This window comes from Oncorhynchus mykiss, chromosome 3 (assembly GCF_013265735.2).
Source record: "Oncorhynchus mykiss isolate Arlee chromosome 3, USDA_OmykA_1.1, whole genome shotgun sequence".
In the NCBI taxonomy this organism is placed as follows: Eukaryota; Metazoa; Chordata; class Actinopteri; order Salmoniformes; family Salmonidae; genus Oncorhynchus; species Oncorhynchus mykiss.
In genome coordinates this window covers 26,387,463-26,402,730 of record NC_048567.1, presented here as the reverse complement: position 1 = coordinate 26,402,730, position 15,268 = coordinate 26,387,463, and the positions used below count along the sequence as shown (strand labels likewise).

General features: G+C 41.3%; 2 protein-coding genes across 3 annotated transcripts; both read left to right on the top strand.

Moving 5' to 3' along the window:
• Positions 1–833: 833 nt before the first annotated feature.
• LOC110516029 (ankyrin repeat and MYND domain-containing protein 2) lies at positions 834–5,915 on the top strand. Of its 2 annotated transcripts, none has more exons than XM_036973486.1 (10): positions 834–913; positions 1,778–1,842; positions 2,209–2,347; positions 2,479–2,577; positions 2,793–2,953; positions 3,322–3,536; positions 3,857–3,992; positions 4,411–4,539; positions 4,724–4,853; positions 5,098–5,915. In XM_036973486.1, the coding sequence occupies exons 1-10, from the start codon at positions 877–879 to the stop codon at positions 5,250–5,252; spliced, it is 1,266 nt and encodes a 421-aa protein (XP_036829381.1). In that variant the 5' UTR covers positions 834–876; the 3' UTR covers positions 5,253–5,915. The 2 variants fall into 2 exon arrangements, with proteins under 2 accessions (XP_036829381.1, XP_021450353.2); XM_021594678.2 differs by lacking the exon at positions 834–913 and adding an exon at positions 1,064–1,296.
• A 4,633-nt stretch (positions 5,916–10,548) lies between these two features.
• Positions 10,549–12,920, top strand: LOC110516015 (sclerostin domain-containing protein 1-like). The gene is made up of 2 exons (XM_021594671.2): positions 10,549–10,898; positions 11,892–12,920. Exons 1-2 carry the CDS (start codon positions 10,691–10,693, stop codon positions 12,338–12,340), a joined length of 657 nt encoding a protein of 218 aa, XP_021450346.1. The 5' UTR covers positions 10,549–10,690; the 3' UTR covers positions 12,341–12,920.
• Positions 12,921–15,268: the final 2,348 nt, after the last annotated feature.

The window sequence follows — 15,268 nt, the reverse complement described above, 5'->3', positions numbered from 1 at the left end:
CCTATGGGACTCACAATCACGACCGGTTGTGATACAGCCTGGAATCGAACCAGGGTATGTAGTGACACCTCTAGCACCGAGACGCTGTGCCCTTTTGACCACTGCGCCACTCTGGAGGTTTACTAGGACTAGGCTGCACTGTAAGACATTTCACATAAAATATTCCCTTACAAAAAAAGATTGCAATCAGAGTGCAGTAAGCTGCAAATAATATGTCCAAAAATATATATATTTTTTTACTACAGTAATTTTGCAGTGTAACTGCAGTTAGAGTGCAGTATAACTGCAGTTCAACTGCAGTACACTACAGTTATTATGTAATTACGGCTCCAAAATACCACAGTGGACTGCAGTTACTGCATTTTACTGCAGTTTCAAAACTGCAATCTTTTTGTAGGGTAAACCCCTACAAAAAAAGGGTAAACCCCTACAAAAAAAGATTGCAATTTTGAAACTGCAGTAAAAGTGCAGTAACTGCAGTCAACTGTGGTATTTTGGAGCAGTAATTACAGAATAACTGTAGTGTACTGCAGTTACGCTTCAAAATTACTGCAGTAAAAAAATGCTATTTTTGATGAGGTAAAAATACTTTTGAAACAATGGGAGCATATAACGACACCAGAGTATCTTTAACCTTTATCCTCTAATTTGGAAATTGATAAACAACACTATTGCTTTTCAATAAAACACCTTAATATTTGTTATACAAGTTATGAAAGTGTGCTCGTGCTTAAGAACAAATGTGATGAATTATACCACACTAAAACATAATGAAGAACACTGACCGCTAGAGGAACAATGTATAAAATACGGTACGTCTAAACGCTTCAACATATCAATAATTAACTTTCTAAACTTCTGTGGAACTGCTAACAAATGTTGAAAAGGGGGAGGAGAATGGGCTTTGAAAGCGGTTCGTATTATGATAAATTATTACGGTGTTGAAATGTTGTATACTGCAATAATATCTATGCATATTATTTACGTTCTGTGTTAATGTCTTCAATGGAAGAGAAAAAGTTGAATGAATTCATATGAATTTCAATGCCCACCCTTGTACTAAACACGTGGTACAGTCTGAAACCACCAGTTTAACCCCAACAGCCAGCTAGCAAGCTTCAGAATGAAAACCAAACAACGTGATAGTCTATAATTTAGTTTCACTCATAATTATCCATATTTGTCTTATGTCATTGACTGATTTTTTTAAACACACAATTCTAGCCAATATGTCAGCTCCGAAGAAGGGAGATCTATCTCCCACGGAGAGGGAATTATTCGTAGTTATTGCTGCAGGTAAATCCTCTTTACTTTAATGCTAATGCTAGCTAGCTAGCTAGACAGTACGCTTGCTACTGTAGTCTAGATAAGATATCTGAGATTGCTGTGCGATTTCACATTTAACTAGTGCGTTATGTAATGGGTTAAATTATGTTTCTAATGATGGTGACTATATGGCTAACTTGATAGCTCAATTCAGCAAGTTGCATTGGAAAGAAACTTGCTAACTACTGTAGCTAGCTAGCCAAGCTAGTACAGATAGTTATAAAAATCTCTAATCTGCTAACGTTAGTATTGTACAGTACTACTAGACGTTATGTTAGCTAGCTAGCCAGTTCATAAAATTTATGAAAACAGTTTTCTAGACAAGATAACTGTTGGTTGTTTCAAGCCTTGGTTAACTTGTGGCAGTGTTCATAACTTTCAATGCAATACAATCCCTTGAAATTATAGCATGCTTGTACAAGTAATGATTGACCGTTGATGCTTTTTTCAGGAAATGTTCAAGAAGCCTCAAGATTATTGGGCTGCAAGGATGTCAGAGTCAACTGTTTGGATGAGGTTTGATTTTTCAACGATATTATATTGTAACATTAGTTTTTGATTGATTTATGCTCTTCATAATTTGTCTGCAAACTGGACAGTAAGGAAACCACAGACAGCATGTCTCTTTTTGTTTCATAACATTGCCTATGTCTGCTCCTCAAGAGGCAGGCAGTCCATTCCAGGCACTCCACAGTTTAGCAAATTTATTTAGCAAAGCTATTTTCCCGCAATCTCATTGTCCTGTATTGTGCATTCTACAATGCTGTACAATGGGAAATATTTTTATGTGGATTTAATTCGGCATCATTTGTCTATAATAGGCTACTTAAATGATGCATATCTACAACATACACTACTGACAGTTCTGTTTGTCCTTCTCAGAATGGGATGACACCCCTCATGCACGCTGCATACAAGGGCAAGGCGGACATGTGCAAGCTGCTACTGCAACATGGGGCAGATGTGAACTGTAATGAACACGAGCATGGATACACGGCACTGATGTTCGCCGGGCTATCAGGTAGGCATATTTTCTCACTGTTCATATTGCTGAGAAAGGATATCCCTGTGTAGATCAGGGTGCCTGCCCCATGGTGAATTCATTAATTTTACTGTGTGCGGTAACTCTCTTCTCCCCACCTTGCCATCTAGGTAAGACTGATATCACCTGGATGATGTTAGATGCAGGAGCGGAGACAGATGTGGTCAACTCCGTCGGGCGAACAGCATCTCAGATGGCTGCGTTTGTCGGTAAGTACAGTAAGGATATCACACATAACAGGAAGTGGATGTGATGTCTGTGACGTAGAATAAACTTGAATGACTCCATATTGGCATTGCCCCCCTTTATTCTGATCGTGTTCATTAGGGCACATTCTGTTTGGAGCCTTATGAATGCAACCCCTGTCACAATGAGACATCGGAGCTTGTTTCTCACCCAGGTGTATCTCCTCTCCTCTCCCCAGGGCAGCACGACTGTGTGACGGTGATCAACAACTTCTTCTCGCGGGCCAAGCTGGAGTATTACACCAAACGCCAGGGGCTGGAGAAGGAGCCCAAGCTGCCCCCCAAACTGGCAGGGCCCCTCCACAAGATCATCATGAGCACCAACCTCAACCCCGTCAAGGTAAATACCACCACCGCTGTCTCTGGGCCACAATATGGAATAGTGGGTTTGGAGTGAGATATTAAGTGATGCATCAAAGCAATGTGTACACCAGACCACTCAGACCAGCAAGGATATCAGGCGGGAAAAAAGTAAGCAGACCTTTTCCGACTAAAGACAAGTCTGTTGGTGAACTGTAAAAGGCAAAACACAAAGACAGACCACCACCAATATAACCTTATCCATGCGTTATGTCACCTTTTTATAAAGCATAGCTTTTTGGGGAATAATGGGTTATGTGACCTTTGGCAATCCATCCTACATAGGGAGCTGTTATGTCACCCTTTATAGTGTATGAGAACCCCCCCTTCTCTGTCTGCCTCTCTCAGATGGTGCTTCTGGTGAAGGAGAACCCGGTGCTGGCCGAGGTGGAGGCCCTGGAGAAGTGCCGGCGGGTGATGGAGCTGATCTGTGAGAAGTGTGTGAAGCAGCAGGACATGAACGAGGTGCTGGCAATGAAGATGCACTACATTAGCTGTGTGCTGCAGAAGTGTGCCTCCTTCCTCAAGGAGCGTGATGACAAGCTGGAAGGACTCATCAAGAGGTGGGCGAGGGGGTTGGACTGTATGGGCTGGTTTCCCAGACATGCGTAGAGTATACACATATGAACATGTAAATACATATGGGGCTGGTTACCCGGACACTATTATTACTATTTATAGATATTTTTTATTAAACTGGACTCACAGAGGATGTCAATGCAAAAAGTCGGTAAGATAAGGAAGAAATTGCTATGAAATGCATATATCTGGCTGCACTGATGATGTGTAGAAATACTCTTGACACACTAAATCTGTTTTTGATTGTTATGTATACTGTATTGCAATGCATACAACCCCAGATGTCATTGCTGTCCCCATGCAGCTTGTTGAAGGGCCGGGACAGTGACGGCTTCCCGCTGTTCCAGGAGAAGTTCATCAGAGAGTGCATCCGCAAGTTCCCCCACCGCGACGCCACGCTGCTGCAGCAGCTGGTACGAAGTATCGCTCCCGTGGAGATCGTGAGTCAATCAGTCATCAATTCAATTGATTTATGAAGCCTCTTTTCCCATCAATATTTGTCACAAAGTGCTTTTACAGTCATGCTCTCTCTCGTGATGTCTGTCTGTGTATTTAATATAGACTCATTTTGCAACGTCAGTTTGAGTGAAGTTGTAATAATGTAACTTGTAATAGTTTCATGTTATGGGCTTAATAACCGTTTCAACGTTTATACTGTTAGGCCCGGTTTCCCAGACAATGATTAAGCTTAGTCATGGACTAAAAAGTATGCTCAATCAGGAATTTCCTTTAAAATAGCTTTTTAGTTCATGACTAGGCTTAATCTTTGACCATTAGTGTCATTTTCAATTGTTTGTACTGTATATCTTGTGTATATTTAGAATTTTCTCTACCATTTCCCCTTTCTGTCCTGGTCAGGGTAACGATCCTACAGCCATCTCAGTTTTGACCCAGGCTATAACAGGACAGGTGGGCTTCATGGATGCAGAGTTCTGTACCACCTGTGGGGAGAAGGGAGCAGAGAAGAGATGCTCCATCTGTAAAATGGTAGGCACAATGCGCTTTTCTACAGTAACTCATATCAATACAGTCAAATGCTATATTCATATATCCATTGTCATCATTCATAGAACTGCAATAGCAATGGTCAATCTGTCATTAGGTATCCTTGCATCCGATGCATGGGCCTCTCTTCTTACCCAACACATGCAACGTTTTTGTATTCCCATAGGTGATTTACTGTGCCCCAGCCTGCCAGAAAATGCACTGGTTCACCCATAAGAAGGTCTGCAAGCAGCTTCAGGAGCAGAGAGAAAAGCACGAGGCAGAGTCAGCCAAGCTGATGGAGCGACAGAGGAAAGGTATTGGAGAAATATTCTTCAGCCGTACATTTTCATGTCACCTCTTGTTTAATTTGTATATGTCTCATTGTAATTTTAAGTGACCAAGGATGACATGAAACACCTACTATACATTGGTTACAAAACAATGCTTGGTTTTGAATAGGATGCTCCAGCTTCAAAAGTGGTAGTTAGGTTAAATCGTCTTTCCATTGCGCCGTGTTACAAGGCATCATGTTAACAGTGGGCCACTTGTGTTTCTCAGAGCAGAGCCAGGCGGTAGAGTCGGCGACAGGCTCCATGCAGGACCTCTCAGTAGGACCCAATGAAGACTCTCCAACTTCCCCGTCAACCTCTGACAACCAAGCAGACCCCCCTCCCCCCAGCCCTGTCTCCACCACTCCAGCCACAGAGAACTGAAGGAGGTCTGTAAGGGACGTCCAACACAGGTGCACAATGCCTATACACCCTGCTGTCTCCCCTACTACAGGTCTACACTGTTGTCCTAGAAGGTCTAAGGGAGGCCTGCCATGTAAGGCCCAACAGTTAACCTGGGGATGAAGTACGCAGGAGCTTCACACAAGCTTAAGGCCTGAACCCATGGGAAAGGATCCCTTATTTATTGATGATCTGACATTGTTTTCCACCAAAGCAACGCAACACTATTGCACACGATGGAATAAGGGTTAGGGTCACGAGTGTCTATGCTTTTTTTTTATTTTTTATTATTCCATGTTTTTTTTCATCATTCATGTCCAATGTTAAATTGTACACTAATGTTTTTTTTTCAAGAATAATGCGAAGTGCTTCAGGGAGTGTTATGTAAAGAAGTAGTCGTAGGTTTAATTGCTTTTCTGTTTGTTCATGTCCTTAATTTCCCTAGTTAATAGATAAAGGACATTGTTTCCAAACATACAGTAAAGTGGCTTGAATTGGCCAAGAACAAAATAATTAAGTGACTGTAACCTCCTGAAAAAGCAATTTGGCAAATCCCTCTAACAATGTGGCTTTTTTTTGTTGTTGAATACTGATCTTTCGAAGATGTCAAATGACTGTGATTGCAATACAACAGAATAAACACCACTACTGTCTCTGTGCTTTTGATTGTATGACAGATTACTCATCTGAGTGTCAGCCTGTTTGTATCAGTCATGCCAAACCTTGCCACTCCTTGTCATGCCAAACAATGTTTCGTATGACACCGCTTTGACATGATAGCACAAACAGATCTGGGATCAGGCTAAGACTAGACTCCACTCACATGGGAACTGTGCTTAACGTAGACCAGTGAGGATTCAGACTCAGACTCAGACAGTTCTTCCTCCAGTTCATCCTGTACTGTGTAACATTGAACTGGGGTGTCTGTTTGTTGTGTAGTGGTAATGAGAAAACTGTGATTCTATTGACTGTTATAATTCAGCTAGAGCTCCCTCTACAGGCTCATACAGCATGACACCACAGTGGTATGACCTCCAGGCGAGAATTTCAATTGTATTTCCTCACATCCTCCTCTTCTCAAAGCATATTGGAGAAGATCTGAGGTTCCTCCCCTGGGATCTTCTCCTCCAATGCATTTTGAGAAGAAGCCAAGTAGAGAGGACATGAAGAATCGGTTAAATACAATTGAGATTCACCCCTATTGTTTCTGGTGTAGTTATCTGAACATGACAGTGAGGATGTTGGCCCCTGGATGGTTCCATTCCCCCAGCAGTGGAAATTTCCTTCCAGTCCACAGTGGAGAACTGCATGATGGATTTCTGCATGGCTCTGTGCACACTGGGATATGCTATCTCACCGAATGGGCTCCTGGGCAGAGATAAGCATCACAGAGAAGCGCATATAAATAGACATTAAGAACGTTCAATACTTTAGGAGTCATACATTCAATTGTAACATTGCAGAATTTGTATCAAGAGATAATCACCCATATCCCTTATTTGTGACTTACTTTAAATGTTGTCTTGATCCATAGTGAACTGCAAGTCGGATGAAAATTATCAAATTGATTGCATATTTTCTCAATTTTTGAATTCAATAAATTAAAAAAGCTGGTGAATTGCAATATAAGGCAAATGCTCTTCTCTTTTGGTACAGTACAGTATTTTACCTTGAGCAAGGTGTCATCCCTCCCCATAGATGCCAGTCTCTCTACTGGCAGGAGTCTCTGCCCAGCTGCCAACTGGGGGACACAATGGTGTTCTATACTAAACGGCTGTAATGAACTGTTCCTCTCCTCCTGCTTCATCTCTGTCAACCGGGAATCACTTTAGGTTCAACAAGGATCCCAGACTTGACACAGCAATGTATTGTAACAGTTTGTAACGAGTTAGTTGCCTATTTTCCCATTTTTGGAATGTGATTTCAATATTTGTTGACATACCTCTTCTATCCAATAGCTTCACTGAAGGCAAGTTATGGACCACATATTGACGATATCCGGTCTGTTGTGAGTAGCGATTCAGGGGAAAAAAGCTGCAAAAGCAATTGTCAAACAAGTTTTAATTTACAATACTGTGTCAAATCTAAAGGAGGCTGGTGGGGGGGAGCTATTGGAGGATGGGCTCGTTGTAATGGCTGGAATGGAATTAATGGAACGGTATCAAACATATGGAAACCACGTTTGACTCCGTTCCATTTGTTCCATTCCAACCATTAAAATGAGTCTGTCTTCTTTTCCTCCACCCACCAGCCTCCACTGGTCATATCTGTTGTTCCTCACATAACCATGTCAAATGTGAGGGCCTTAGACTGTACAGTATCAGTGGAATCCCTATTCACCCACTGACAGTGTGGAGATGCTGCAAGTTCCTCAGCTCAGCCACGCAGTCCTCCAGCCTCTTCATTTGGTGTTTGTGCAGAAGAAGAACCCAATGAAAGGTCAGGTGTCCCAGGGTGTCTAGGAATGGAAAACATACAGTAAGGACTGGCTTGACAATGACAGCAATGGACTTGGCAAGAGCACAAACAGATCTGGGAACAGTCTATAAACAGGACAGGCATGTGTGCACTTGAGGATGGAAAACACAGATCCATATCAAGACAAACTCACACAGAACATGCAATGCAATGTTATAGCATATGCTTAGGAAAATAAAGATGGCAATATTTACCTGAAATATATGTTATTTTTTTATTTTGGAGGTAATTTTCTGTCATGCAACAGTTGAGGGAATGGTAGGAGAGTTCGGTCATTTGAAACATTTACAGAACATTATGAATTGGAAATGGGAAAATTATATTTTTCCTTTCTTGGCTATTCTGATATGACATGCCTAGTGTTTGATTGTCACACATTCCCACATTTAAAATAACTGTATGCAGTATCATTATCTGTTTGTGATGTTGGCTACAGTACCTTGTTAAGTATCTCAGCATGGAGAATCTTGAAAAGTCTGGAATATTGACAAGTCCTCTATAATAAAAGTTTGTTCATTTGCATTCTGTGCATTTTATATAACATAATACTGGCATATACTGATATGATTGGTATTTTCCAACAAATTATTTTTTACAGGTCACATCACGTCCACAGCCTTGCAAGGAATAGGGCCTCATTTGAAATACTTAAGTTATAGATTCCATAGAAGTTATGACAAGACTACTTTTTGGCAAGGTAAAGTTGACAGACATCAATGTCCCTCATGATTCCATACTTCTGGAGAGCATCATGAAGCCCCTGTAGGAATGCAGTGAAATTCTAAATATCATTACAGCTTCAAAATACTTGATCAATCTTTTAGGTAAAATAAATGAAGTATAGTGATTCAGACATGTCTATCACCCATGAAAGACAAACCATACCAACCACCCTACTAGATCTACCTGGAGCCAGGAAACCCCTGTTTTATATTCTTTATCATAATAAAGAATTCTGTTCTCTTGCCTCATCTTCAGATTGCACAGGTTTCTGAAATGTTTTTTTTTTGGGGGGGGTGGGGGTGTAATGTGAGGCTAAATGATAACAATCATGATATTGTTTTATTTATTATTATTATTATTTTAACGTTCATGATATGACATTATTACTCGTGCTGCAATTGAGTTCCTTCAACAATGGCAACGACTGGTCAGTAGATGGCATACTATCTCTACCTAGTGTATTGACTGCAGGGTGACAAAGGTTTCCCTGAATTGCATGCACTTATTTCATTACATTATCGTGGGCCTATTACTGAATTGTAGCCCAAGTTCACAATTCTATACTTCACAGTAAACTGGGACATTTCACAATTTTGACATAATAATTCATATCAATTATAGTATACAATTGGTAAAATGAAATCAGTACCTTGAATCTGGTGGCTAAAGGCAAACAGGGAACAGCTCTCTCTAGGATAAGACACAAATCCATTGTCTGCATTTATACAGTGGGCTTCCTTGGGGATTCATAGTGAATTCTACACACCCATGAACTTTTTCTCTTGGCTTTGTTCCCATGTTGTCCCTCTCTAGTCCCCCCCCCCCCCCCCCCCTCATATTACCACATGAGGGTCCCTTCCTGCCAATACACACTCCTGTCATGTTGCTTGTCGATATGTTAATAACTCACTGTGTGTGTGTGCATATTTGTGCGTGCAGGAATGTGTGTGGGATTGTGTACCTGTCCTTTTACTTCCCACAGGATTCTGTCACCTGATCTGCTCCTATATGTCAACGTCTCCATGGTCTGGACACCTACAGACGGTGCTGTCTCAGCTTTCTGCTCCTTTAGATAGGAGAAACATGACAGTGGTATATCGTATGAACTTCTGCACCATTCACCCCATCACCTAAAGGACTGTAGACGGGAAAGCCATCCATGTATTACTAGTCTCCTGGGATAAAATGGTTTGATTGTCTTTATTTTGTGGCGGAAGTGAGGTAGGTGAAATAACTTTTTAGTGAAATATGCCTTGCATTAAAGTAAAAAAGAGACAAGGTCGTTAGTTACAAAATCAACAATAGTACAAACAATTTATTATGGCTTCACCTTTACATGTATTCAGGCAGATATTATATCACAAGATACAGTCATCTGCTTTGTTTTCAATGCTTTGTGGTATTCTGCACAGGAGGAAGGAGGGCCCTATATTTAAGGTTCATATGATAATGACACTGAACAAAAGTGTATCAGATTTCATTCACATAAGCAACAATTAGTGTCTATGTGTGACACTTCTTTTCAAATCTGGAAGACAAGGCTGAAGTGAATGCTCCCACAGAAGTAATTATATCTCTCCTTGCCATGAGTTGCGCACACACAAAGACTCCAGTTAGTCTAGGCACTCCAATCATTAGGTATAAAAATGACAAGGGATTGAGAGGTCGAGAGGAAGAGAATGACAGAGACCGAAAGCAAATTACACAGACCGTATCAGCTTTCATTTTTGAATTAAGAAGAATAGGTGAGATTGCATGTCAGAACATGGAAGATGATTAAATGAGGGAATATATATATAAATATATATAAAAAACATTTAACAGAAGAAGAACACATTACTGCAGAGACCAAAAGTGGAGGGTTCTTCTATTATTTTGAATAGATTAAAAATGTGATGAATAGATTGCGATCTTAAGAAGCATAAATTACGCAATAGCACCAAATCCCATCAATTGGAGAGACAGGGACAGGATCACTCCAGATGTTTTAGACGCACTGGCTCTCTAGCGCACAGACACATGGGCGTGGTTATCCAGTTACGCCCAGCCTTCAGTCAAGAGATCCCATGATGTGCACCTGAGCGGTTGCCAAAACTAGACTCGGGCAGGCCTATATAAAACAAGCTCAGAACGTAGTATCTCTGCCGCAGACATCAGAGGCACAGAATCAATTTACCTGACACGGGATCTGCTTATTCCCTAAATCCCCAGAAGCAAATATGCACTTGAGCGCATGCAAGTCGTGCCACCTTGTATTCTTGTTTTCTATTCTTGTGAGGAGTTGCCAGGCGTTCAATAATGATGCTACGGAGATCCTATACTCGCACGTGGATACTCCTGTGCAGGATGCCCGGAGCAATGTCTCTTTAAATCGGGCAAGAAACGGCGGGAGAGGCGCGGGAAATACTGCTGGGAACGATAGAGTTGGTGAGTATTGTTCAGTATTCTTTCTCAAAACATTGAGAAATTGTGCTTTGTTTTTAACTGATTGACTTTCTTTTTTTTTTTCTCAAGACAAGTGCATAGACATATTTTTTCCAGCGCAAGCAGGTTTATAGAGGGTTCTACAATTAGGTTGTTGAGATGGTGTTCTCTAAATTATATTTGAAATGAATATACTACATTCTTAATGTAACTGCTAAAATGACATATGATAAGCTCTGGTCAGTAGCTAAGTAGTGACACTCTCCGGAGACAGTATCAGATGCCCCCACTGAGTGAGACCAGGCAAAGCTTGGCACAATGATCTTCAATACACACACACTCCTGGCAGGCGTCCAAGCAGGGCAGCAGAGATGAGTCACCCAGGGCAGCCAGGCTAGCGTTTGGGGAGTGATCGTGTGTCAGCGCCACTGAATGGAGGTGTGTTCCTATACACAGGAAGTCTGTGATTGTGGCGCTGTTTGACTTGAGCTCTCTCAGGACCCCGAGCATGAAGGAGAGAAAGGGAGCCTCTCCTCTCTTCATTCATCAAACTCTGTCATAGAGAAGGGGGCACATTGTCACAGAGGTGTATGGCAGTCTGTGAATGGGGCCCTGGCTTGGATTACAGGGAGAGTGAGGAACTGTAGCCTGGAGCAGAACAGTGCTGATAGTCCTACCAGTTGCCCGCTGATAATCCTACAAGAAAGCCAGCTCCATTGACATAGCTCAGAACACTAAAGCCCTTCCTCTCATGCAAGTGCAATGCACCATTTCCTCCCTACAAGCCAGTAACCAGTATAGGCTTACAGTCTGTGCCAAAAACCTCCAAATGAACCAAATAGATGGCTGTGTTTGGAAGGTTTTCTGATAGAAAACCCTTTATGTTATCTGCAGTAGGATTCAAAGTGAAACCAAATTGTTTGTGGCCACAAAAGGACATTTTTAATCTTCAAAGTGGTTTGATTCTCATCGTTTTTCTGTTTCTCTCTTTCACAGACCAGAGAAGCCAAGTTGGCTGTAGAGAGCTGAGGTCCACCAAGTACATCTCTGATGGCCAATGCACAAGCATCAACCCCATAAAGGAGCTAGTATGTGCTGGCGAGTGCCTCCCCGCTCAGATGCTTCCCAACTGGATTGGCGGCGGCTACGGCAGAAAGTTTTGGAGCCGGAGGAACAGTCAGGACTGGCGCTGCGTCAACGACAAGACGCGCACCCAACGCATCCAGCTGCAGTGCCAGGACGGCAGCACAAGAACGTACAAAATCACCGTGGTCACCTCGTGCAAGTGTAAGAGGTACTCCCGGCAACACAACGAGTCGAGCCATATGAAGTTTGAGGAGCCTGCCTTGTCTCGGCCCCAGCTTCTCCACAAACACAAAGCCAAAGCCAAAAGGAGGCTAGGGAAGATCAAGCTAAATGAGAATTGGCATGAAGCAGAGCCCTAAGGCAGGACTGCAGAATGCCTCTGTGACTGTGGTCTTGGATTATCTCTTTATTGGGACTGGCTTGTTGTGAGGAGGACCACTGAAAGTGACTTTGTAAAAGCAAATGGCATTGGTTGCTTGCTACATCTGAGGACCAATGGGCACCATTGAGTCATTAGCTAATAAGATGAAATTAACCTAAATGGGGTCATCATGACCAATAGAACTGTCTGGAACTTTAAGATAACTCGCATCATTTAAGTTCTTGTATGACAATGTAAACCTGCTCATAACTCCATTATACAAACAGTTTTACAGCCAATATAATGTAATAAAATAAGCTCTGCATGAAAAGGGATTCCCAACACAAAAGCACCACAAATACACAACACAATGTAAATATGTGTACATATATAATATGATATCACATGTCCTCTGAAGTATGATAACATATGTATAAACGTTTTCGATAAGATGTATATGATGTAATATATGTTGTATTGCTATTCATTTGATAAACCTTTTAATATGCATCACATATTTTGCAAAAATCTGTCATTGCTCATGCTTTCATTTTAATAAAACATGTTAACCCAAATTTCCCATTATTGTATGTTGATTCTTACTTTAGAGACCTAATTTACCACTTTTAAAATGGACTATTACCCAGTATTCTTTTTTTGCATACTTTATTGATGTTCCCCTGCAATTATTTTATGTCCTGGGGCCATTTTCAAGTTCTTGTTTCATTGATGTAAATCCATGTCCTGTGGCAGGCTACTTACACATAGTAATTTAGTTTTAATCATAACTTGGGTGGCAGCGCATGTCGACCACCTACAAATATGTAGGCCTACCCCAAATTGTTCTATGGAACACTAGATGGCATTTCAATGTTGAAGCATTGAAGTCGGATGTTTACATACACCTTAGCCAAATACATTTAAACTCATTTTTTCACAATTCCTGACATTTAATCCCAGTAAAAATGTCCTGTCTTAGATGAGTTATTATCACCACTTTATTTTAAGAATGAAATGTCAGAATAATAGTTGAGAGAATTATTTATTCCAGCTTTTATATCTTTCATCACATTCCCAGTGGGTCAGAAGTTTACATACACTCAATTAGTATTTGGTAGCATTGCCTTTAAATTGTTTCACTTGGGTCAAACGTTTTCGGGTAGCCTTCCACAAGCTTCCCACAATAAATTGGGTGAATTTCGGCCCATTCCTCCTGACAGAGCTGGTTTAACTGAGTCAGGTTTGTAGGCCTCCTTGCTTGCAGACCTTTTTTCAGTTCGTCCCATTGAGGTCAGGGCTTTGTGATGGCCATTCCAATATGCTTACTTTGTTGTCTTGAAGCCATTTTGCCACAACTTTGGAAGTATGCTTGGGGTCATTGTCCATTTGGAAGACCCATTTGCGACCAAGCTTTAACTTTGTGACTGATGTCTTGAGCTGTTGCTTCAATATATCCACATCACTTTTCTTCTTCATGGCGCTATCTATTTTGTGAAGTGCACTAGTCCCTCCTGCAGCAAAGCACCCCCACAACATGATGCTGCCACTCCCGTGCTTCACAGTTGGGATGGTATTCTTCGGCTTGCAAGCCTCCCTCTTTTTCCTCCAAACATAACGATGGTCATTATGGCCAAACAGTTCTATTTTTTTTCATCAGACCAGAGGACATTTCTCCAAAATGTACAATCTTTGTCCCCCCCATGTGCAGTTGCAATCCGTAGTCTGGCTTTTTTATGGCGGGTTTGGAGCAGTGGCTTCTTCCTTGATGAGCAGCTTTTCAGGTTATGTCGATATAGGACTCGTTTTACTGTGGATATAGATACTTTTGTACCTGTTTCCTTCAGCATCTTCACAAGGTCCTTTGCTTTGTTCTGGGATTGATTTGCACTTTTCGTACCAAAGTGCGTTCATCTCTAGGAGACAGAACGCGTCTCCTTCCTGAGCGGTAAGATGACTGCGTGGTCCCCATGATGTTTATACTTGCGTACTATTGTTTGTAGAGATGAATGTGGTACCTTCAGGTGTTTGGAAATTGCTCCCAAGGATGAACCAGACTTGAGGACATATACAATTTTTTTTCTGAGGTCTTGGCTGATTTCTTTTGATTTTCCCATGATGTCAAGCAAAGAGGCACTGAGTTTGAAGGTAGGCCTTGAAATACATCCACAGGTACACCTCCAATTGACTCAAATTATGTCAATTAGCCTATCAGAAGCTTCTAAATCCATGACATCATTTTCTGGAATTTTCCAAGCTGTTTAAATGCACAGTCAACTTAGTGTATGTAAACTTCTGACCCACTGGAAATGTGATACAGTGAATTATAAGTTGGAACAATGACTTGTGTCATGCACAAAGTAGATGTCCTAACCGACTTTCCAAAACTGGTGGAGTAGTTGAAATCGAGTTTTAATGACTCCAACCTAAGTGTATGTAAACTTCTGACTACAACTGTAGGTGAAGTAATCCCGTATCGTATAGGCCTACACATACAATTATCATATCCCACTAGTTATACAGTTGCACCAGATCAAGCAATCTTGAATAAATGAATATGTGGCGGGTAGCCTGGCAGTTAAGAGTGTTGGGCCAGTAACTGAAAGGTTGCTGGTTCAAAACCCTGAGCTGACTAGGTGTAAAATCTCTCAATGTGCCCTTGAGAAATACACGTAACCCTAAATGCTCTTGTAAATCGCTCTGGATAAGAGCATCTACTAAATGACTAAAATGTAAATGTATGCTCAATTGCATCAAGCATTCAACATTTTAAAAGGCATGAAAGTCATAAATAACCACAAATACATAGTAGATATGATGATATCGAAATCTTGAGAACATCAGCAAAGACCCCACAGATAACATCAGTGACGTGTAGCTCGTATGGGGCTTCCTTGACAGCGCAAATCGAATCAATCACTAGTCTACG

Coding starts and splice junctions, on each gene's coding strand:
- LOC110516015 (XM_021594671.2), top strand. CDS start 10,691: ATGCACTTGAGCGCATGCAAGTCGTGCCACCTTGTATTCTTGTTTTCT. Junction 10,899..11,891: donor TGCTGGGAACGATAGAGTTG/GTGAGTATTGTT, acceptor TCTCTTTCACAG/ACCAGAGAAGCCAAGTTGGC.
- LOC110516029 (XM_021594678.2), top strand. CDS start 1,188: ATGTCATTGACTGATTTTTTTAAACACACAATTCTAGCCAATATGTCA. Junction 3,537..3,856: donor CTGGAAGGACTCATCAAGAG/GTGGGCGAGGGG, acceptor GTCCCCATGCAG/CTTGTTGAAGGGCCGGGACA. Junction 4,540..4,723: donor GATGCTCCATCTGTAAAATG/GTAGGCACAATG, acceptor GTATTCCCATAG/GTGATTTACTGTGCCCCAGC.